Below are 21988 nucleotides of genomic sequence, written 5' to 3' on the forward strand. Positions count from 1 at the left end.
GAACTAATTGTAAAAGTATGTTGAAGACATGATTATCCCATTTTTTCCCTAAAATACCTTTTTGTATATTTATAAGCAAAATGCACTGTATATAGCATGATCTGGGAAAAACAGACCAAATTGTTGTGTATTATTTACAGTGGGGGTTGGGCTTCAGAGACTTTCAACATTTTTTAAATGTTCTTTATTTATTTTGAGAGAGATGGGGGGGCGGGGAGGGAGAATATGAGTGGGGGAGGGGCAAAGAGAGGGAGAGAGAGAGAATCCCAAGCAGCCTCCATGCCATCAGTGCAGAGCTCGACGCAAGACTCAATCTCACAAACCTGGAGATCATGACCTGAGCTGAAATCGAGAGTCAGATGCTTAACCAACTGAGTCACCCAGGTGCCCCTGAGTTACTTGTATAATAAAAACTTTTTAAGATTTTTAGATGGGGGGAAAAATCCCTCATGTTGATGAGCTTGCAGTTTTTAATTGGAAAAGGTGGCTATTATCTGTCACCAAAATCCCTTGAAATCATCTCCCATCTGGAACCTGTAAATATGACCACGTTAATGATGTTTAAAAATCAGTAACGCTTCAATATAAGATATAAAAACATAAATTTTAAACTAATATTGAGGGATATGTATCATCTTAGAATCAAGACCCACTAGGGATAAAAGCCAAAGAAAAAGGCACAAAGGAAAAGATAAAAAGGTTTTTAAACGTTTTAAAGGTCTTATTATTAAAAGTTTCTAGGGGCGCCTGGGTGGCTCAGTCGGTTGACCATCCAACTTCAGCTCAGGTCATGATCTCATGGTCTGTGAGTTCAAGCCCCGCGTTGGGCTCTGTGCTGACAGCTCGGAGCCTGGAGCCTGCTTGGGATTCTGTGTCTCCCTCTCTCTCTGCCCCTCCCCCGCTCACACTCTGTGTGTGTGTGTGTGTGTGTGTGTGTGTGTGTGTGTCTCAAAAATAAACATTAAAAAAAAATTTGTTTAAGTTTCTATCACTACCTGCTATGTTCAGACTCCCTTTTAAGGGAAAATGATTGCCCACAACCCGAGACTGCAGGGACCATGGGCCAAACCAAGGGTGAGAGGAGAGAATCCCAACTCTGGTCAAATAGAAGATGCTTTGACAAATCAAGAATGGCTAGTGAGTCACGTGCATGAGGACGTACTAACTCCAGCAGCCGAGGTGCCTGCAACGACCTTGATCCTGAACTGCTTCCCAGCTCCCTGGGAGACCCAGCCTTATTATAGCTCAAGTTCTTAGATTTTCACGAGAATCCTCCTACCTCTCCACCTGTGTCCTTAAATTAAAAACTTCTTTACCTAAGCTGGCGTGAGGGGGGTGCTTGTTACTTCTAGCCAAAAGAGCGAGACCAGCACATTCTATGCATTGAAACAATACCACAAATGACCACGATCAGCTGGAAGAAAATGACAGAAAAACAGATAAATATCTTTAATATATAAAGAGTTTTGGGGCGCCTGGGTGGCTCAGTCGGTTGAGCGGCCGACTTCGGCTCAGGTCACGATCTCGCGGTCCGTGAGTTCGAGCCCCGCGTCAGGCTCTGGGCTGATGGCTCGGAGCCTGGAGCCTGCTTCCGATTCTGTGTCTCCCTCTCTCTCTGCCCCTCCCCCGTTCATGCTCTGTCTCTCTCTGTCTCAAAAATAAATAAACGTTAAAAAAAAATTTTTTTTAAAAAGAGTTTTTACGAACCAATAAAAAAGATTTAAATATCAAACTAGGAAAAAATGGACAAAGAGCATGATAAAGAATTTAAAAAGGAGATATACATATTACCATTAACACAAACACATTCTAGCTAGTCAAATAAATGTAAACTAAAACCTGGCTTTTGGGGGAATTAAAATACTGATATTATGTTTTTATTATTTTTTTTAATATTTATGTATTTTTGAGAGAGACAGAGTGTGAGTGGGGGTGGAACAGAGGGAGACACAGAATCCGAAGCAGGCTCCAGGCTCTGAGCTGTCAGCACAGAGTCCGATGCAGGGCTTAAACTCACAAACCATGACATCATGACCTGAGCCAAAGTCAGATGTTCAACCGACTGACCCACCCAGGTGCCCCTAAAATACTAATATTAAATATAAGAAAAGATACAAGTAAACACATACCCTCATTCGCTGCTGATGGGAATAAAAATTAGTGCACCTTTTCTGAAGGGTAATTTGGCAATTTGTATCACTAACCTTAAAAATATTCATACTCTTTGACCCAGTTTCTATTTAGAGACCAGATCTTAAGCAAATCATCTGAAATATCCACAAAAGATGTCCATTCCAAAGTTACATCTAATGACAAAACATTGGATATGTAAAAATCCTACATAAAGAGATTCTTTAATTCTTGCCATATTTATATACGAGGATACTACATGTTATGTTGTAAAGCTTTATTTTAAAAGGATACTTAATGCGCCTGGGTGGCTTAGTCAGTTAAGAATCTGACTTTGGCTCAGGTCATGATCTCACAGTTCGTGAGTTCAAGCCCCACGTCAGGCTTTGTGCTGACAGCTCAGAGCCTGGAGCCTGCTTGGGATTCTGTGTCTCCCTCTCTCTCTGCCCCTTCCCTGCTCATGCTCTATCTGTCTGACTCTCTCAAAAATAAGTAAACATTAAAAATTTTTTTAAAAAGAATAATGACAAGAAATGCCCTTTCATATTAGTTAATGAAAAGCCTTATACAAAATAGTATATACTTTTAAACTTTGTTTAAAAAAGAAAACAATGAAGAAAATCTGGAAATATGCCAAAATGTGAACAGTGTTTATTACTAGGCAGTGAAATTGGGGGTATTAATTTTCTTTTTAATTCTCTTCTAGTTTTCCAAAATGTTCAAATACACATATATTCATTTTAGGATCAGAAAAAAAAAAAATAAGTCTTGACAAACATCAGTGTGTTCAACTTTGGGTAATGCATACAATTACTATTATGTAACAAAATAAATACACGTGGAAATAGACAAGAAAGATAAATACCAACATCTCAGAGATTCCCTCTGGGTGCAGGGGCGATGTGTGGTTACTGGGATTATTCTCCTCCTTCTGTTTTTCGGTATTTTCTAGCTTTCCCATAAATCGCATTTTTAAGTTCATAGCATGCTTCCCAACATTTTACAATGCAAAATTTTCAAAGAGACAATCTGAACTTTCAAACATTCAAAATTGACAGAATTTTTTAGTGAACATCTGTGTACCCACCACCTAGATTCTATGATTCTGGTAGTGTATTTGCTTTATCATAATTATGTGCACCTACTCATTCCACCTGTAGAGTATCTTTAAACTCTTCCTTTAAACTTAAACGGAGGTCGAAGTGTCTGGGTGGCTCAGTTGGTTGAGCGTCCGACTTCGGTTCAGGTCATGATCTCATGGCTCATGAGTTCGAGCCCCCCATCAGGCTCTGTGCTGTTAGCTCGGAGCCTGGAGCCTGCTTCGGATTCTGTCTCCCTCTCTCTCTGCCCTTCCCTCGCTCAATCTCTCTCTCTCAAAACTAATAAATAAACATTTAAAAATTTTTTTAAAAAACTTAAATGGAGGTGTGTGGGTGGCTCAATTGACTGAGTGTCCCACATCAGCTCAAGCCATGATCTCAACGGTTCGTGAGTTCGAGCCCCGCGTGGGGCCGTCTGCTGTCGGCACCCAGCCTGCCTCGGATCTTCTGTCCTCCCTCGCTCTCTGCCCCCACCTCTCAAAAATAAATAAACATCAAAAAAGTTTTTCTAACTTAAATGATCAGTGTTCTGAGAGAAGCAGAGGTGAAGTGCCGAGGGAGTCCCGGACAAGGCAAACAGCAACATCGCCGTGTGTGATGTGCTCTAACTGTGCTCTAGAACTCGCTGGGTTCCTGACTCTGAGCCTGCAGCCTTTATCCCCAGCTGTGGTTCTGAGGCTCGAGTGAGCACGCAAATTGCAGGAGAGGGGGCTGCTGGCATGCATGTGGAATCACCTTGCATTTTGAACAGATCCCCTCTCCCACCCTAGGGCAATGGCGTCAGTGGCCAAGGACCTCCCTCGAGAATCCCTTCACCTTGGGGATGCCCGCCTCTGCCTGGGAGGATCAAGGAACTCATTTATTTGCTCCTTTCACTCAACAGATGCTCAGAGTGCTAGGTGCCAGGCGCCAACCTAGGCACCTGGGCTGTGTCTGTGAACAAAGCAAAGATTCCTGGCATCACGAGCTTTTGTTTGTGGGGGAGAGACAGCATTTTTTTTTAAACCTTAGTAAATAAGTAAATCACCTAGAATATTAGAAGAAATACCAAATAAAAACAAAAAGAAAGAAAAGGTAAAGCAGGGTTAAAGGGGCTGGAGGGGGACGGGAAGGGGTCAGGGAAGGCGGACAGCAGGCCCTGCAGATATCTGGGACATCGAGGCAGAGGTCACAGCCTGAGCAAAAGTCCCAAGTAGGAGCGCGTTTGAGGAACAGCCCAGGAGGCCAGTGTGGCTGGAGAGAAGGAGGCGAAGGAGGAGAGGGTTTTGAATGAAGGACGGAGAGAGGTGTAGACGGCTCAGAGAAGACGGGGCGGTGGGGAAAAGAAGCAACAGGTTTCTGAATTTCTCTGACGGTTGAACCAACGGGATTTGCTGATGGAGTGAGGTGGGGTGTGAAGGAAAGTGGAGTCAAAGATAACCGGGGCTTGGGGGCGCCCGGGGGGCTCCGTCAGTTGAGCGTCCGACCCTCGATCTCGGCGCAGGTCACGATCTCACGGTTCACGAGATCAAGCCCCGGGTCGGGCTCTGCGCTGACAGCATGGAGCCTGCTTGGGATTCTCTCTCTCCCCGCCCCCCCCTCTCTCTGCCCCTCCTCCACTTGCACTCTCTTTCTCTCTCTCAAAATAAATAAATAAACATTAAGAAAAAAAAGAAAAAGATAACCAGGGTTTCTGGCCAGAGCAAGTGGGAGCCAGAATGAATAGGCTTTTGGACAGGCCAGCCGCTCGGGGCAGGGGGTGGAACCACTCCCAGGTAGCCACACGGAGAGGCCAGGGAGGCAGCTGAACCCACGGGTCTGGAGGTCAAGAGAGTGCTCTAGGGAGAGGGTCACTGGTGACCTTTATGAGCACAGCTCCTATCAGAGGTGGAGGCCGAAGCCTGGCTGAATGGGTGTCAGCGAGGAGGGGGAGGGGAGCTGCAGAAGAAACTAGAAAAGGCAGCACCTGAGATTTGTGTTGAGGTCCTGAAAGGTGAGAGGGGCAGAATTCAAACCCAAAGCCTACGCTCAACCCTCACACCCTCCTGAAGCCACAGAAGGTGGCGGGGGAGGAAGTCGCCTTCAAGGAGGCAATGGACACAGGTACGCAGGGGTGCGGGGCGGACTGGAGCAGAAGCACAGCTGTGAGGGCATCACAGGGGCATTTTTTTAAAGCTTCCAGGTGGCCCTACTGTGTAGCCCAGAGTGAGAACCAGAGGGGAAAGAGCGGTGACACTGAAGGTCAGGCTGAGATGGGCGCAAACCTCATTTGGCAGGTGGGGGGACCGAGGCGAAGGGAGATGAGGTCATTTACCCAGAGTCGGCCTGAAAGGGGCAAAGGGAGAACTAGGAGCCCCTCCTCTTCCACCACCGCAGGGAGAAAGGAAACGGCCCAGCCCTCCCATAGACAACTCCATCTACGATCGTGGCCCCTGCGTAATAATCCACCTTCACCCCCCAGCTCTGCTTCAGGGTGAGGCCCTCAGCTGAGGGCACCAGACAGGACCAGAGACCACAGTGACCGCACCTCCAGAAGAATTTTCAACCCAACAGGTGAAACAAAACAAAAAGAATGCTTCTCTTCAATTCAAGGCCGCTATGGAAGGGCTCCATTCCACACACATCCGGCCCCATGTAGCCCTTTTGCTCTCTTAAGTTTATTCATTTATTTTTGAGTGAGATAGAGACAGTGCAAGCTGGGGAGGGGCAGAGAGAGAGAGGGAAAGAGAGAATCCCAAGCGGGCTCCACACTGTCAGCATGGAGCCCGACGCGGGGCTCGAACTCACCAAACCATGAGATCACGACCTGAGCCGAAGCCAGGAGTCAGATGCTTTAACCGACGGGGCCACCCAGGTGCCCCTGCCATTTTGGGTTTTTTTAATGAAATATTTCAGGTGTACAAAAACTACGGAAAGTAGGCTCCTGAGCGTCGTGACTCCTGAGCGTGTTTAAATCAAGACAGATTTCACTTTCAGAAAAAGCACACTGACTATACGGCCTCGGGGCTCCAGAGCCAGACAGCCTCAGTTCAGATTTGGGCTCCACTACTTACTAACTGGATAGCCTTGGACAAGTTACCCAACTTCTCCTAGCCTCAGTTTCCCCAGCTGTAAGTCGGGAGTAATTGTAGCCCTTGATTCATGGGGCTGTCCCGAGGATCAAATATGTCAATACCTACAGAACACTCAGCAAATACTGCCTGGCACATAGGAAGGAAGACCTTCTGTAAACAGCAGGGTTTACAGCCACTGTGCCTGGGTGTGTTTTTATTATTTTTTTGACTTGGAAAGTTCCCAGCTCCAGGACCAGCTGGAGAGGCTGTGGAGGTTGTGAAACGCAGCCCGAGAACAGGCTGTCCTTGTTCCCAAAACCACGTGCTGCGTGCAGCGAATGTGGAAATCCCAGCCTCAGCCCCTGCATTTCTGATGCTCTGGGAGAAATGCCTAGAAGTTAGTGATAACAAGAATGACTGAAGTCCAGCATGGGTGCTGGGAAGGGACTTCCCAGCAAGGAGTTGGGAGTTTGGTACCAAGGCTTCAGGAAGAGAAGAAACCTGCGAGGGCCTGGGCGTCAACCCCGTCTGTCCAAGGCTGCGTTTTCAGAAGCAGAAACCACCACCCAAGACTCAGCCCCTCCCTGCTCTGCTGCTCTGTGAGTTTCAGGAATCACTCAACCTCTCTGAGCTTCTCTGGTACAATGGGGCCATACGGGCCCATCCAGCAGAGTTTGTGCGAGGAATACATGAGATCATGGGGCAAAAGCTGTAAAACCACGTGTACCCGTGAGAGGGTTGAGATCCCGCGCCCCCCCAGCCTCAGGCCCAGAGAGAAGGTGGAGGACGGGTTGGGCTGACACATCACCTCCTCCCTTGCCAGTGGCTCCAAGGGACACCAGGTCCCACCCCCGCAGCCCAAAGGTGTCTGAGAAAAAGGAAGCAAAACTTATCTGCCTTCCCCGGCTCTCGATCTCCTGGCTCGAGGCCCACACTACGACGGAGCCCAGCCTCCCTCCGTGTGAATCAGGACTGCCTCCTAACTCATCTGGAAACCACCACCACCCCCGCCGGGCACCACTCGGCACACAAGTTACCTGGAATTCTTAACAGCAGCCCGATTTCACAGATCGGGAAATGGCTCAGAGATGGGAAGTAACCTGCCCAGGGTCTCAGAGCTCCCCAAGAAACACTGCCAGGACTTTCTGAATCCAAGGGCCAAATTCTCCCCAGTATACCAAGTAGTTCACACGAAGGTACCGACTTCCGATAACAGCCCCCCCACCCCCCCTCGGCGAGCTGGGCCTCTACCTCCATGTTCTCTAGGCCTGCAGTACCCTTGGCTATTCACTGGCACAGCCCTCTTCACCCCTCCAGATGGGCTCAGCACATCCACCTCCGTGCCTGCCCTGCGACCCCACCAAACAGTGTAGCTGCTGCTTCCGCAGGCCGCAGCCCTGTTTATCCGGGGACTAGACCACGAGAAGGAGGGATGGGGTTCCGATGCCCAGCACACCTGCTAGAACCAACAGCCGGCCTGGTGCCTACGATGGTCTCAGCAGAGGGTCATGACCTCGGTGAATGCGCTCCTTAAGCCCCTCCCAGTTGCGGCCCCTCCAGAGTGCGGATGAATCCGTGCAGGGCCTGGCACAGAGACCTGCCAGAACGTCAGGCAAACTTAGAAGGTCTTAAAAGTTGTCGAGAAGGGAGTCTAGAATCGAGATCAGAGTTAGGCCCATCAGTTTCCTCCTACTGAGAGCAGGGACTGGACTCAGGTCCCATCAACCCTGACCTTGAAATCGAATATTCCTGGGCTGCCTCCAATGGGGGGGGTGGGCGGGGGGAGCCACAACTCTTGCCTCCTGAATAGTCTACCTTGCAGGAATTGAGAGAGGATGTTCACTTGAACCGAGGATGTTTACTACCAAGACCGGCTTAGACCAGACCAAACCAGTCTGCACCCCAAGAAGGACCCCAGGGCTGAACTTCCCCCGACTTTTCCTCTCATGAGAATACTAAAAATCACGCCCAGGGGGTGGAGATTTAATATGCTAATTAGACCTACTACACACAACAGAAGCATGACCTTTAAGTGCCTAGGTGCTAATAAATCCCTCCCGCACACACCCTTCCCCCCCCCCCCAAGTTTCTTTTTTTTCTTTTCTTTAAGTTTATTTTGAGAGACAGCAGGGAAGGGGAGAGAGAGAGAGGAAGAAAGAGAGAATCCCAAGCAGGCTTCGCACTGTCAGCGTGGAGCCCGACGTGGGGCTGGAACTCACGAACTGTGAGATCATGACCTGAGCTGAAGTCAAGAGCCAGACATTCAATTGAATGAGCCAGCCACCCAGGCGCCCCCTCCCCGCCACCTAAGTTTCTTTGAAAAACTCACCCTGACCTCTCCTCGCCCAGCCAGCCTGCAGATTCTCTCCTTCGTGCTGCCTCCCTTGTGTCGGAGCATAAGCCCCAATAAAGCCTTTCCTGGAACTCTCTTTCAGCCTCTTACCAATTTCTATTGTTTCAAGAGTCCAAGGCCCCAGTTTGGTAGCCAGATTATGGAGCCCCTGTTTCACTTTGGATTTTCACTTCTCCAGCAGCCAGCCAGAGATTTAAGGGATTTAAGGGCAGCATGGCTGGAGAAAAGCTCCTGGCCCACTCATTCTTCGCAGATTCGGAACACAGACGGGTTAGCGCTGGCACTGACCAGGAGGCATCACCAGGAGGCTGGACTAAAGAGAGAGAAACATTGGCCCGGACGGCAGACACGCGGCTCTCCGCGCCTCCAGGTCCGGGCACCCGCTTTAACAACAAATGACATTTGTCAAGCCCTGAGAGTCAGAGAGCGGCACACTCAAAGAGCAGGGAGGTAGGGGCTGTATTCCTTGTGATGAGAGACACAAAGGCAAGACAAATGTAATTTCAGTTACATTTCCTTACAGCTTGCAGCCCACACTGACAGACCCCCGAAACACGCCGAGTGTGACCTTCCTCAAGGAACTCACGGCTGCCTTAGTGCCTTAATGTTTACGTTTGATTAAAGACTAAAAGTAGGGGTGCCTGGGTGGCTCAGTCGGTTAAGCGTCTGACTTCGGCTCAGGTCACGGGTTCGAGCCCCGTGTTGGGCTCTGCACTGACAGCCCAGAGCCTGGAGCCTGCTTCTGATTCTGTGTCTCCTTCTCTCTGTCTGCCCCTCCCCTGCTTGCTCTCTGTCTCTCTTTCAAAAATAAATAAACATTAGGGGCGCCTGGGTGGCTCAGTCGGTTCAGCATCCGACTTCGGCTCAGGTCACAGGTTCGAGCCCCGCGTTGGGCTCTGGGCTGATGGCTCGGAGTCTGGAGCCTGCTTCCGATTCTGGGTCTCCCTCTCTCTCTGCCCCTCCCCCGTTCATGCTCTGTCTCTCTCTGTCTCAAAAATAAATAAACGTTTAAAAAAAATTAAAAAAATAAACATTAAACAAAATTTTAATAAAAAATAAAATTAAAAATTTTGCCTTCTACATGGAAATTCAACCAGAAAACACCCAGTTATATAGTCTGCAGACACACAAACTCAACCATTGTTCTAGCAGTAAGTTCCAAATAGCTCAGAGCTGTACTGAGCTCACTTTCGACACAGTTTGTGTGCCAACTGTCCAGGTCCTACATTTTCCTGTGTTTAAACAGAAGACAAAAGAGACGGCTCCCTCAGCGCCAGAAGAAACTAAAAGAGAAATGGATCGTTTTCATCGAGAACTAGACTTATTCTAAAGCAGTGTATTAAATAAATGTCAGCATTCACTACCATTCAACCGTGTTCTCTGATTTTTCCAGAAGGAAAACTTGGGAGAATTTTGCCAAATAAGATAAAAACGTATGCTGAATTTTCTGGTGACGACGTTGTAGTAAAAATGTTTCACATATGGAGATATTTAAAAGCAAGCAGATTGACTTTTTTTTTAAGAGGCAGTATCGCGATTTCTGAATTTATTCTGAAATGTGCTTTTTATGAATCTCTGACACACTTGTCCTAATGTGTAAGACTTTTCCTATTTGTATATCTGTGGTTTCATGTGAGAGAAGCCTTTGGCATTAAAATTAATAAAAAGTGCTCTTCAGTCAGCTGCGAGCAAAAATAAGACAAATCTAGCTCAACGGACTACTGAACATAAATATGCAGAGAAGATCAATTTTGACAGAGTCATGGACAACTGTCCAGAAGTAAAAGTTCCAAAACAGAAACTGTAATATTGCTATCATCCATGACTGTGACCAACCTACATGTAAGAGTAAGCTTTCTTTCAAAAATACACAAATGCAATTAAAAACCCTTCTTTTTAAAGATTTTATTTTTAAGCAATCTCTACATCCAACATGAGGCTTGAACTCACAACCTCAAGATCAAGAGTCGCACGTTCCACCAACTGAACCAGGCACGTGCCCCGCAGTTAAAAACTCTTAATCCATTACTTTTCCCCCATTTTTCTCCATAACATTTTTCCTTATTTTTCATGCTTTTCCTCTTTCACTGGCATGATTTCATATGCAAAGCTCAATAAAAGAAAATTTTCACCGTTTCTTTTCTGAATATTATTACTAATAGTATTACTAATATTAGTAATATTTCCTGTTATTAGTAATCATTTCCTGATTATTATTGAAAATAGTGTTGTCAGATAAAGGAGAGGGATATTTAAAATGGCCACTCCAAGGGGCACCTGGGTGGCTTAGTTGGTTAAGTGTCTGACTCCTTGGGAATGCAAGCTGGTGCAGCCACTCTGGAAAACAGTATGGCGGTTCCTCGAAAAACTATAAATAGAACTACCCTATGACCCAGCAATTGCACTACTAGGCATTTATCCAAGGGATACAGGTGTGCTGTTTCAAAGGGACACAGTGTACCCCCATGTTTATAGCAGCACGATCAACAATAGCCAAAGTATGGAAAGAGCCCAAATGTCCACCGATGGATGAATGGATAAAGAAGATGTGGTATATAGATACAATGGAGTATTACTCGGCAGTCAAAAAGAATGAAATCTTGCCATTTACAACCACGTGGATGGAACTGGAGGGTATTATGCTAAGTGAAATTAGTCAGAGAAAGACAAAAATCATATGACTTGACTCCTATGAGGACTTTAAGAGACAAAACAGATGAGCATAAGGGAAGGGACGCAAAAAGAATATAAAAACAGGGAGGGGAACAAAACATAAGAGACTCTTAAATATAGAGAACAAACTGAGGGTCACTGGAGGGGTTGTGGGAGGGGGGATGGGCTAAATGGGTCAGGGGCATTAAGGAATCTACTCCTGAAATCATTGTTGCACTATACGCTAACTAATTTGGATGTAAATTTAAAAAAATAAAAAAGTGTCTGACTCTTGATCTCAAGCTCAGGACTTGATCTCAGAGTAGTGAGTTCAAGCCCCACGCTGGGTGTGGAGCCTACTTTAAAAAAGAAAATAGTGTTTCTCTGAAAAAATAAATGAATTAATAAAATGATCACTCCGGGCATCAAATATGCCAGGTACATACTGATGTTGCTCACTGTGGCATCTTTTTGTGGATTGAGATAATAATAATAGTGAATTCCAGCTGAGCACTTAATACGTGCGTGAAACACTACTCTGAGCACAGCCTTGTATTAAGTCATATAATCTTCACTTTAGGGGACAGAGTAAATTCGAAACAGGAAGTGCTCAGAACAGCACTTGGCACACATATGTCACAGCCAAGGGCCGGGTAGGAACACAATCCCAGGTGGGTCTACTTCAAAAGCTGGTGAATGGAAGCATTTGGTAAGCCCCTTTATGATTTCTGAACCATATCAGATTAGAAAAAGGAAAAGTGAAAGCCTGGAAATTGGGCAGGGCTGGTCACGGGGTGTGTCAGCTGAGACCAGAGGTCAGACCCAAGGCCAGGTGTTCTGGTCTCACTTGTGGAGCCAGTCACCCCTCGCTGCCTCCCTCCTCCGTAGGTCCTGCCTTCCCTGGGACTTGCTCCAGACAGGTGCCTGTGCAAGAAAAGCAAGCACGGAGACGACCAGGTGCTGGCTTACATACATCTGACGCTTGATGGCCCGCGGCTCCTAGAGGTGTGGCCCCATGTCCTCCAGGATCCTTCCCATCAGTAATAACTCAGGCTCCAGGACCATGAGTCCCCTCTGAAACACAGCCCCCGCCCCAGCCCACGCCGCCCCACACTTACGATGGACGCTCGCATCTTTTTTCCTGCCGTGGACCCTCAATTTCAGGCTGGAGTTCGGTTTATCTGCTGCGTAAAGGCCTGAGGCTGCGGGGAGCAGGGGTTCGTTATGTCATTAATGGGGAACAGCGTTCCCAGGACCCCAGGGTACGGAGGTGGGGGGGGGGGTGTCTGGCCAGGAGACCGTGCGCGGTTCTCCCCCGACTCTTCCGAGGACCGCCACCTCGCTCCCTTCGAGTTCCTCGCCGGCTCCCTCCCTGCCCCTGCACTTGGCCGTGAACGGACGAACCCCTCGAAGGGTTGGGTCGGGGGAGGCTCACCCCCCCCCCCCCCCGAGAGGCGGCGGCGCGGCCCCGGGGGAGCGCGATCCCTGTCGCCTGCCCAGGGTGGCGCGCCCGGCCCGCAGGTGCCAGGGGGCGCCTCTGCCGACGGGCTGCTCCCTGACTTGCTTCTTCCCGCCTCACCCAACTTCTCCGCCTCGCACGCAGCGGTCCGGGACCCGGAGGGCCACCCCGAGGATCTCACCCTTCCTTAAGTCGGGGCAGGGCCGCCCCACCCACCTCGAGGACTGGGAGGCAGCGCGGCCACCGAGGGATGAGCTCTAATGGCCGCAGAGGCCGGGCCAGCGTAAGGTCAGCCGGCTCCTCCCCGCGCGGCTGACTAATGAGAGCCGGCAGGGCTCCCGGCCCCTGGGGCAGACAGGCCAGGTTGCCGCCCCGCTCCCCGCCGCCGCCGCCGCCGCCTCTCCCCACGCCCTCCTCCACCCAGAGGCGCTCCGGTTCCAGCGCCACCGCCTCCTCACCCCTTCCACCCGCGCGCTTCCGGCCGCCCCGTATTTGGGCCCGTCTTGTACTACACTCCACCTGTATACACAGCCCACGGGCGTGGAATCCGTTTACTGACCTCCTCCATTCGAGGGGACTCACGGCTTAAAACGACATTGAATTTGAAAGTCCTGCGAAGGCAAAGGTCTAGCAGAATGAGAGCACTTTTGGGGGCGTCTGGGTGGCTCAGTCAGTTAAAGCCTCGGACTTTGACTCAGGTCATGATCTCGTGGTTAGAGGAGCTTGAGCCCCACATGGGGGGGGGGGGGGGGTGGGGGGTGGGGGGGGGGGTGGTTCTGTGCTGACAGCTCAGAGCCTGGAGCCTGCTTCAGATTCTGCGTCTCCCTCTCTCTCCCACTCCCCACCCCCACCCCGCATTCTGTCTCTCTTTCAAAAATAAACATTAAAATTTTTTAAATAAAAGATAAAAAGAAAGCACTTTTAACTATTGGGTCTTAAGCCCTCAGCCCCCAAACACGGCACACGGCAGGCATTCCGTGAATGAATGAATGAATGAATGGATGGATGACCAGACACTGGTCCCTCCTGGCACTGGGCTCTGACTGGGCTGTGACTCCCTAAGAGTAGAACCAACTCCTGTTCACCTCTCTTCCGGCCAGGGCCGGGCAAGTCCCTGAGCCTTGCAGTCAAGATGCTTGGGCCAATCCTGGCCCTGTCACCTGCCAGCTAGAGGGTCCAGGACACCCTTCCCTCTCTGAACCTCAGTGGATTCATCTCTTAAACGGAGTGATGATGGTATCGGACAACATGGAAGTTAATATATAAAAATGCATTCCCCAAAGGGAGAGCAACAAACGAAATGATGCTTGTAAAGTGCTGAGCCTGTTGTGTGGCACGTGGTAAATCCTCATCAGGACACGCTGGCCGCTAACATGAGGAAAGGCACGTGCTCATCAACATCAGGGGTCACTCACTAGCTTCCCAACAGGTGAGTCAGAGGCGATGCAGATACATACCAGAGCTTTATGGGCATTACAAACTGTAGTGCAGATTAAGCAGGTGACTGTAAAACAGTCCAAACCCAGGGTGGAAAGGTTCAGTTTTGAGCCCACCAGACTGACTTCTGCTTCTCCTTACTTCCTGCTTTCTACCAGAAATGTCACTACCCAGATGTCACTTTCCTTTCTCCTCCCACTGTGCTGTGCCAGGAAGAACAAAACAAAAAGCATATGGGGTGAGGGGGTGGGGGGGACCGAGGATGTCAGGAAACCGATTGGTACCTTCCACACGGCTCTCAAAAGAGGAGCTCCAGGGGCACCTGGGGGGCTCAGTGAGTTAAGCCCCCAACTCTTGGTTTTGGCTCAGGTCATGATCTCACAGTTCGTGAGTTCGAGTCACGCATTGGGCTCTGTGCTGGCAGTGTGGAGGCTGCTTGGGATTCTTTCTCTCTCTCCCCCCTCTCTCTCAAAATAAATAAACATTTAAAAAAAATTTTTTTAAGGAGCTCTGTAAGACAGACTGCAGGCTGAGAAGCTACCAAATGATGTCGGTCCATTGCCAGCAAGACTCTCCTTAAGCCCCATCCCAAGTCCATCACCACTGTATGGGTGGGAAGCCATGCCAAGATCAACACCAAAGCTCCTGGTCTTTCCTGCAACCACAGCCATGGAGACCTGTTCTTCTTGTGACAGGGGAGGAGTAGTAGTAACTAATTAATTATTTGCAACGTCCCCATTCTCCTCCTTCTAAGGAGGGGGTGGGCTACTCCAGGAGAATCCACCGTTTTGCTCTCTGAGAAAGGAGAAAATGGCTCAGGCTTATGCTGAAGGCATGACACCTTGTGGGGATTCCGAGCAGGTAGGGTAGAAGCAGCAGGAAGATCAGAGCAGGAGAAGGAAAGGAGGAAAGGGGCAGGGGGAGGAGAGAGAGGGCAGGCAAGCCACATTTAAGGAAACAGAATCCATTAGGAGTATTTTGTTGAGAACATGAGGGTTTCTGTTGCTTGACATTAACTCTCAAGACCTGAACACTCTTCAGGGGAAAGCTCTATCAGTCAACTGAGTACAGGTTGTTTTGTTTTGTTTTGTTTTGTTTTGTTTTGTTTTTAAGTAGGCTCCGCCCAATGCAGGACTTGAACTCAAAACCCTGAAGTCAAGAATCGCGTGCTCTGCCAGGAACCCCTTAGCCAGCCAGACGCCCCTGAAGGACATTTCTTTTAACATTTATCCATTATACTCTGGTGAGGCTTTGTGAATATGCCAGTTCTGACAATTTGCTCTGACCAGAAAAATCAGGTTTTTATGAAAGAAAAGAAAGGTGACGTATAACTTCCTCCTGAATCTCCATCTCTGAAACCCCTCAAGTCCTACTGAAGAGAACAAATCCTTATTGAGAAGCCCTGAAGAGCTTCCCCTGCATAAATGTGCAGCATAACGACCATACTTCCCCTTGAAAGAACATTCCTGAAATGTTCAGCCTTTCTCATCCCACTGTTTGTTAAATGGCCTCACAGTCCGGGGACCTGGGAACTGTAATGGACATTCATTTTTGTCCAGCAGTCTTTCACTGGGTGACTCTGGGTGGTTCTGCCATATCACAGTACTCTATCACCCTGACTGGGGACACCCGTGACCCAGGTCCAGCTATGAGGCCCCAGCCCCCAGGCTATATCCACTGACCCTGGAAGGAACATATGACCCAAGCCAGACCAATCAGAAGCCTTCTCCAAGATGGAGCTATGTACACACACACACACACACACACACACACACACACACACACACACACATTTTAAAATAGGCACTGGGTCAAAAAAAAAAAAAAAAAAGCCTCTTTCCTCTGGAGACATTTAAGTGGTATGATGTAAGCCTGGAACCATCTGTGACTTTCCTCCCCTGCAGCATGGAATAAATCCATCTGCTTTTGAATTTGCCAACACATACCTGAGAGAACAGACCTGTGGACATGAGTTCTTCCAGTACTTGGTATCGATTTTACCCCGAGACATCCAAATACAATTGCTTTTTCTTCGATTAAGCTAGTGAGAGTTGAACTCACCTTTGCAAACTGATACATGGAAATCAAAGGCAAGAATGTCAATGTACCAAAGACAAACCAGTTTGCTGGACACACACACCACATCCCCATCCACACACACCCACTTTCCCCTTTCCTTCTCCCCAGCTTATGCTAATGGGGGTATCTGCACTCTGACGGTTGCACCCAAGTATTCACCATCATCTTCGTAGCGTTATCAGTTCGTGAGTTTGCGCCTTCCCTAACTAAACTGTGCGGAACTCAAACATGACAGCTAGCCTGGCACCTAACGCATGACCACCACTGGCGGGGGAAGGCAGGTGGATGGACAGATGGATGCTACTGACCCCACCCAGCCTGTTTCAAACTAGAAACATAGTAGAAATCTTCTTTCTTACTGCAGGGCCAAATGGGCTGTGTGGCGATTAGTCAGTATTTGAGAAGTTCAATGCAACCTCCCCCCTGGCTTCAAGGTCACCACTGAAAGAGAAAGCTTTCGGTAGAGCTTCACCACACCCCAGTCCCAAAGAGGAACCATCTAACCAGATGGGGCGACCAGGTGAAGTGCTACGAGTTCAAAGGTCCTCACAAGTTCGTGTTGTTGTAAATCAAATTTGTGCTCACTTTTAAGCCCCACCACCAAGTGCACAGCCCTCTCGAGCGCTACGCTAGGAAGATTGTTCAGGACTCCTTGGCAGGACAGAGAAAGGGGACAAGCTCAAACCACATTACTACTGCCCACTTTGACATGGAGGTGTCCATCCCCTTAGATCTCCTACTCGCTTTGCCAAGCCCGAATCTAGCTCACAGATCTTCCCACGTTAAAGAATGGAGAAAGGGGGGAAAAAAAACCCACAGACATGGTGCTATGATCTTTATTCAATTAAATGACCTTACAACTAAGAAACAGAAAACATGCTTTTAAGAAACTAAGAGCATAATCTCATCCCATTGCACTTTTTAAAAAGTATATTAAACTTTAAAGCCATTCAAAGGCAAGGGTCTAGGAGAAAGTATTTTCAACAAATCATTTTTTAAAGAAAAGAAAAAGAACTCTGAGAAGAAAACCTGTATATGCTCAGGATTAATATTAACCCTTTAAGGCTAAAGTCCATGGCAGCATTTAGCCATCTAGATTAGAAAGCTTTGAGAATCAAATGCAACCTTCCCTTGGTCGTAAGAGCACTACATTTAAATTTTAGTTCTGGCACATGAAATTTCTTCCCAGGGAGGAAAAATTTCTCTTGAAAACTTTCTGCTTTTAGACCTAGAACTTTGAGAAGTTCCTGATATGGGGTACTTTTGTCACTAATTTTCAAAGTTGTTTTCTCCTTCTTTTTCATTATTATTATTATTTATGGCTTAAGGTTTTCTGTACAGGAATGACGAGGGGTTCAAGTCAAAGTGCTGAATTTTGTTTTTTAAAAAAAAACAACTTTCAAAATAGTTTTTTCAAAATCCTAATTACACTTGTTAGTAAATAGGATACGTGTACATTCATTTTTCAGAGAAGGCACTATGACATCCTGATTTACAACAGCTTTAAGGAGCCTGGATGATCCTCTAGATGAAAGATATCCCCCTTATTACTCTGAACGTGGGAAACTCAGCCAGGGTCTCTGGCAGCAGACCACCTACTGTGAGCCTTCGATAAAAGCTGTCTGTCCACTCGCCTCCAGACAACAGTGAATTGCACTTCCCCATCACATGGAGCAGTCTCTCTCGCTGGTCTCTGAGCCACCTGCAATACTGTCTTATCAAAGTGGTGACTCCAGGGCCACAACCCAGACCCCCTGAGGCAATCCCTGACATAGAGCTAGGAATCTGAATGTTTTTAAACAAGCCTCCCAAGTTAAGTCTTATGCACTCCAAGGTAGATGAGAGCCACTACCCAAATCATAACTGTAACAGGACATAAGAACACTATTCAATTGCAGCAAATGGTCTCATACAATGGACTTCTTAAAGTGATTTTAAAAAAAATCACTTATACACATGGTTTGTACTTTCATGACTGAAGCTTGTCTTCATTATGCCCTTATTCCTTGACTAAAATTTTGTCAGATCGAAATGTAAGCCAGAAAGATGTAGCCCATTTCTGGCTACCTTACATGGTAGCCATCTAAATCACCCTAAATTACATTTCAATAGTTCTATTGTGGGGGGGCGGGGGGGGGGGGGGAGTCCTATGAAGATTTCCATATAAATTATAAAAAAAAAAAAAACAAAACTCTAGGAAAAAAAATAAAATGTTTATGAGCCAGGTAGAACACTGGATATGACCTGCTAAGGAAACACACTGCCAGTAACAAGGCAGTTTATTTGTTTGCCTAACTTCACGTTAAAAGAGAAAGAACAGATAAAGCAAAACAGTATTCATAGACAATTTTAACCAGTATAAAGCAGGCATTAATACACAAACCTCTACAGAACAGACTTCTTGGCATACTGCTAAAATACGGTAGGACTCCAAAGATGCTTACCATCATACACGATCATTAGATTGCTCGTGAAAGAATTGAAATTCTGATTCTATGATTTTTACCATTAAAATCTAATTGGAAGTATTAAAAAAAAATGAAGAAACATTTTTCCCTGAAATGAATACTTCTCATCGAAATTCTGAAAACCTCCTTTTACACGTTAACAGGAATAGGCCCCGTGTAACCATCTGAAATGAGCACACAAAGATCGCCTGTGTGGGAAGACTGGCCGGGGATGGCACAGCAACGTGGCCGAGCCAACGCTTTCAGTCTGAACTATCCCTCCTCAACGACGTCTCCGACCCACAAACTAAGGGCTGAGGGAAGTTAAGAGGTAAAAGACGTTCCTTTCAACCTGATTATAAATCTCCCCAGGACTATTTAAAGCCAGCAATGAGAATGCATCTTGTATCGAAAAAGATGATATAAAACCATCAACTTCCTGTAAAAATAGGCCAAAGAAAACTCATTAAGGATCCTCATTGATAAAAACTCTATAAACACGCTCCAGAGGCATAGTAAGTTAATAAAAACAAAAATAATAAGGCTTCCCCAGGGTAATTAAGCCAAATTATTTCTCTAAGGTCAAAACAGAAATGGTGACTTACACAGTTAACTAATCGTAAGACTGCACTAATCACACGATATATTTATTTTAAAATTTCTAATACTTTAGGATTAAAATAAGTTTTAGACACATCATCCTTTTCTCATTAAAAGCATCGTTCTAGACAATCATTCTGAAAACTACAAATGTGCTTCTACAATGCATTAAAAGCCAAGTATCTCAACGTGTGTAAGGCCTTTCACCAGTAAGGAAAAACCTTCAGGAAAATGAGGGGCCACCTGATATGCACCAAAATTTCAAAGAGAAGCTTTCGATTTAATAGTCAAAACTAAGCATCACTGATATGCAAGTAGACAGTTTTCAGAACAAGCTGGAACTTTCCTAAAATTTAATGGCAACTGAAAAAAATAGCAAGAAGTTCAGGATAAGATGGTATATAAATATGGAAACACAGAACATGCTTGGAACTAGTTCGGGACTTATAAAAATGCTTCAGTGGTGAGGCATCAAAGAAATAAAAAGAAACTTCCTTGATAAAGAGATTACATGCCACACGAGACTTCTTTGTGCCTTCCGTTCAGACTTCACGTATATAGAACCTACACTTGGATTTGGCCTAAGCCTTCCCTATCTCCCCCCAAAACAAAAAATATCTTAAGAATTAAGGCTCTCAGACCTGAATGTTTATATAAATACTTGCAGGCAAGTTTTATGAAGTTTTAAAATGTACAATTCACCATTATAAATCAAAGGAAAAGGCAACTAATAGATAAAGTGTTTTTTACCACACAAGGTAAATAAAGGTTTCGTGGATACTTCTAGATACTGTCCACATTTGGGTAGGACTTTGGTCCTTACTAAGCCAAAGCTACTTTAAAGCTACCAATTAATCAAGTGAAGTTAAATAAAGGATGACTCACTAAACAAAACTGACAATGTTAGTAGCTTCGTTATTAAAAATCTTAGTGCACAGGAAAAGACAAATGGTTTAGATAAAGACCTGATTTACTGCTAGGCCACAAGAACAGGACATCAGCTAAAGGCAGTAATGTTTGGTAACGTGTTTCCTCTAATCCTTAATAAAGTTCCGTTCTTATGCAGAACTCTTGAAAAAACAAGGCCTCTCAAATGATAACCGTGAGTTATATATAATACATATATGTATACAAACCTACAAACAGTGAATCTGACCAAGGCACAAGTTCAAGTGACTTATCAGAGGTCACATGGTTCACTTAAACTCAAGCTTTTTTCTTAAAATATCAAGCTCACTCCTTTTATGATGAGCCACTCTGGCTTTTCAAGGCATGTTTGCTTCTTTTCTAGAAAGAAGCTATAGGAATGAAGGCAAAAATAAAATAAAAGTATATCCCACCAAAACTGTTAGCCTGTCAGGTAAAAGACTGGAAATTCCAGGGTACGGTGGATTTCAACGTGATACAATCTTCCCACACTATATGGCAAACAGGATTCTCTAATATCGTAAGATTTTAAAAGTGTAATGGCATCGTTTTCAGCCTTTTGTTCCGAAACTTTTGCAAGTTTTGTAAACTGTTTAAAAAGAGTAAAGGTATAAAAAGAACGGGCAGGTTTCACCCCAAAACAGCATCTTCCATGAGGTTATCCTCAATCCCCTCCCTATCATGTCCTCAAAAGCCTGGATTTAATCTTAAAAGGCACGAAGTGGCACATTCAGGATTTAAAACCACATTTGCATTTTCTCCTTTCGCCTTCTCCCCCTTTAAAGTGCACAAAGCAGAGTAACAAGGAAATAGACACAGGCTTGGATCTATATCAGCAAGGAAAAGAAACGCTTCCAACAGAAATGGAAGTATGTGTAAGAATTTGAAGCCACGGGAAAGGTCTGTTCATTTATTACTGCTGAGTCTCAGCTCGTCCCGGATGATTCCCAGATCTGTGTTCCTCTGGACCTGGACCTGTGGCCGTGGCAGAAACCCAGAAATCGGTAGGGGCTGGCTGCGTTCTCGTCGGATCCTCTTGTGAAGATGCTACTGAGCTTTTTTATCCGCGGGTGGCCTCCCAACAACCGCTTCCCTCACAGCGGCCTGAGTGGAATTACCCATATGGGACGTAGCCTGCAAAAGTCCATTTGTTCAAACACGTAAGTTAATAAAATACAACACAGCACCGAGAGAGTAAGACTGCGGAGACAAACTTTCAGACATCTCGTTCTACAGCACGGGTATGTTACGGAAAACGGGGAAATGAAAACACAGGTGTTGGGGGAGCAAGTGGCAGCAGCAGGCCCCCAAGAGAGCCCGCTGAGCCCCTGCTCTGTGACTGTATGTAGCAGGGCGGGCAGCTCTCCTGGCTTCTCACAAGCTTCTGACTTAACCGATCCGTTCATGCTACTCAGAAAAAGAAATCAATCAGGGTCTCAAGTATCTGTAAATCTGGAGGTCACGTGAATGTCAAAAGCCACTGGCTTGTTGAAAGATCTGAAGTGAAAGAGATGCCATCCATTAGAACTCAAAACGGAAAATTTTCAAAGCTCTTGATTTTCAGGGAAGCAAATTAACCTCAGATCAGGGAGAATCACACAGGAATGGTCTGAAGAGCATGTGGTTAGAAGTTTCCCATGATAAACACAGTATGTCCAAGTTGAAACTCTGTTTGCATTAGAGGAGAGTTTTTAGGCGTGAAAACAAAATAATAGGATTAAATACTAATATCCTCAAGAAGGACGATACAACATCATGTCTATCAAAAAACC

At 46.4% G+C, this 21988-nt stretch overlaps 2 protein-coding genes and 1 non-coding gene across 9 annotated transcripts in view; 1 reads left to right on the forward strand and 2 right to left on the reverse strand.

Moving 5' to 3' along the window:
- LOC131488057 (phospholipase A and acyltransferase 3-like) overlaps positions 1–13399 on the reverse strand; it is a 41114-nt gene extending 27715 nt beyond the window's left edge. The window contains exons 1-2 of one of the 5 annotated variants that reach the window (XM_058689389.1): positions 13286–13399; positions 12386–12469 (exon numbers count right to left, since the gene is read on the reverse strand). In XM_058689389.1, the coding sequence (XP_058545372.1) occupies positions 12386–12400 (15 nt within the window). In that variant the 5' untranslated portion in view covers positions 12401–12469; positions 13286–13399. Of the gene's footprint in view, positions 1–8591; positions 8842–12385; positions 12470–12846; positions 13100–13285 lie in introns of those variants that run through there. The other 4 variants (XM_058689386.1, XM_058689388.1, XM_058689387.1 and 1 more) reach the window with 4 other exon arrangements.
- On the forward strand, positions 9255–9324 carry TRNAR-UCG (transfer RNA arginine (anticodon UCG)). The gene has a single exon. It is a non-coding gene; the product is annotated as a tRNA-Arg (tRNA).
- Positions 13400–17064: 3665 nt separating the features above from the next.
- Positions 17065–21988, reverse strand: part of ATL3 (atlastin GTPase 3) — a 49645-nt gene continuing 44721 nt past the window's right edge. For all 3 annotated transcript variants that reach the window (XM_058689391.1, XM_058689390.1, XM_058689392.1), the window contains one exon: positions 17065–21350. In XM_058689391.1, the coding sequence (XP_058545374.1) occupies positions 21264–21350 (87 nt within the window). In that variant the 3' untranslated portion in view covers positions 17065–21263. The remainder of the gene's footprint in view (positions 21351–21988) is intronic.

The sequence above is a fragment of the Neofelis nebulosa genome, chromosome 10, assembly GCF_028018385.1.
Source record: "Neofelis nebulosa isolate mNeoNeb1 chromosome 10, mNeoNeb1.pri, whole genome shotgun sequence".
Lineage (NCBI taxonomy): Eukaryota > Metazoa > Chordata > Mammalia > Carnivora > Felidae > Neofelis > Neofelis nebulosa.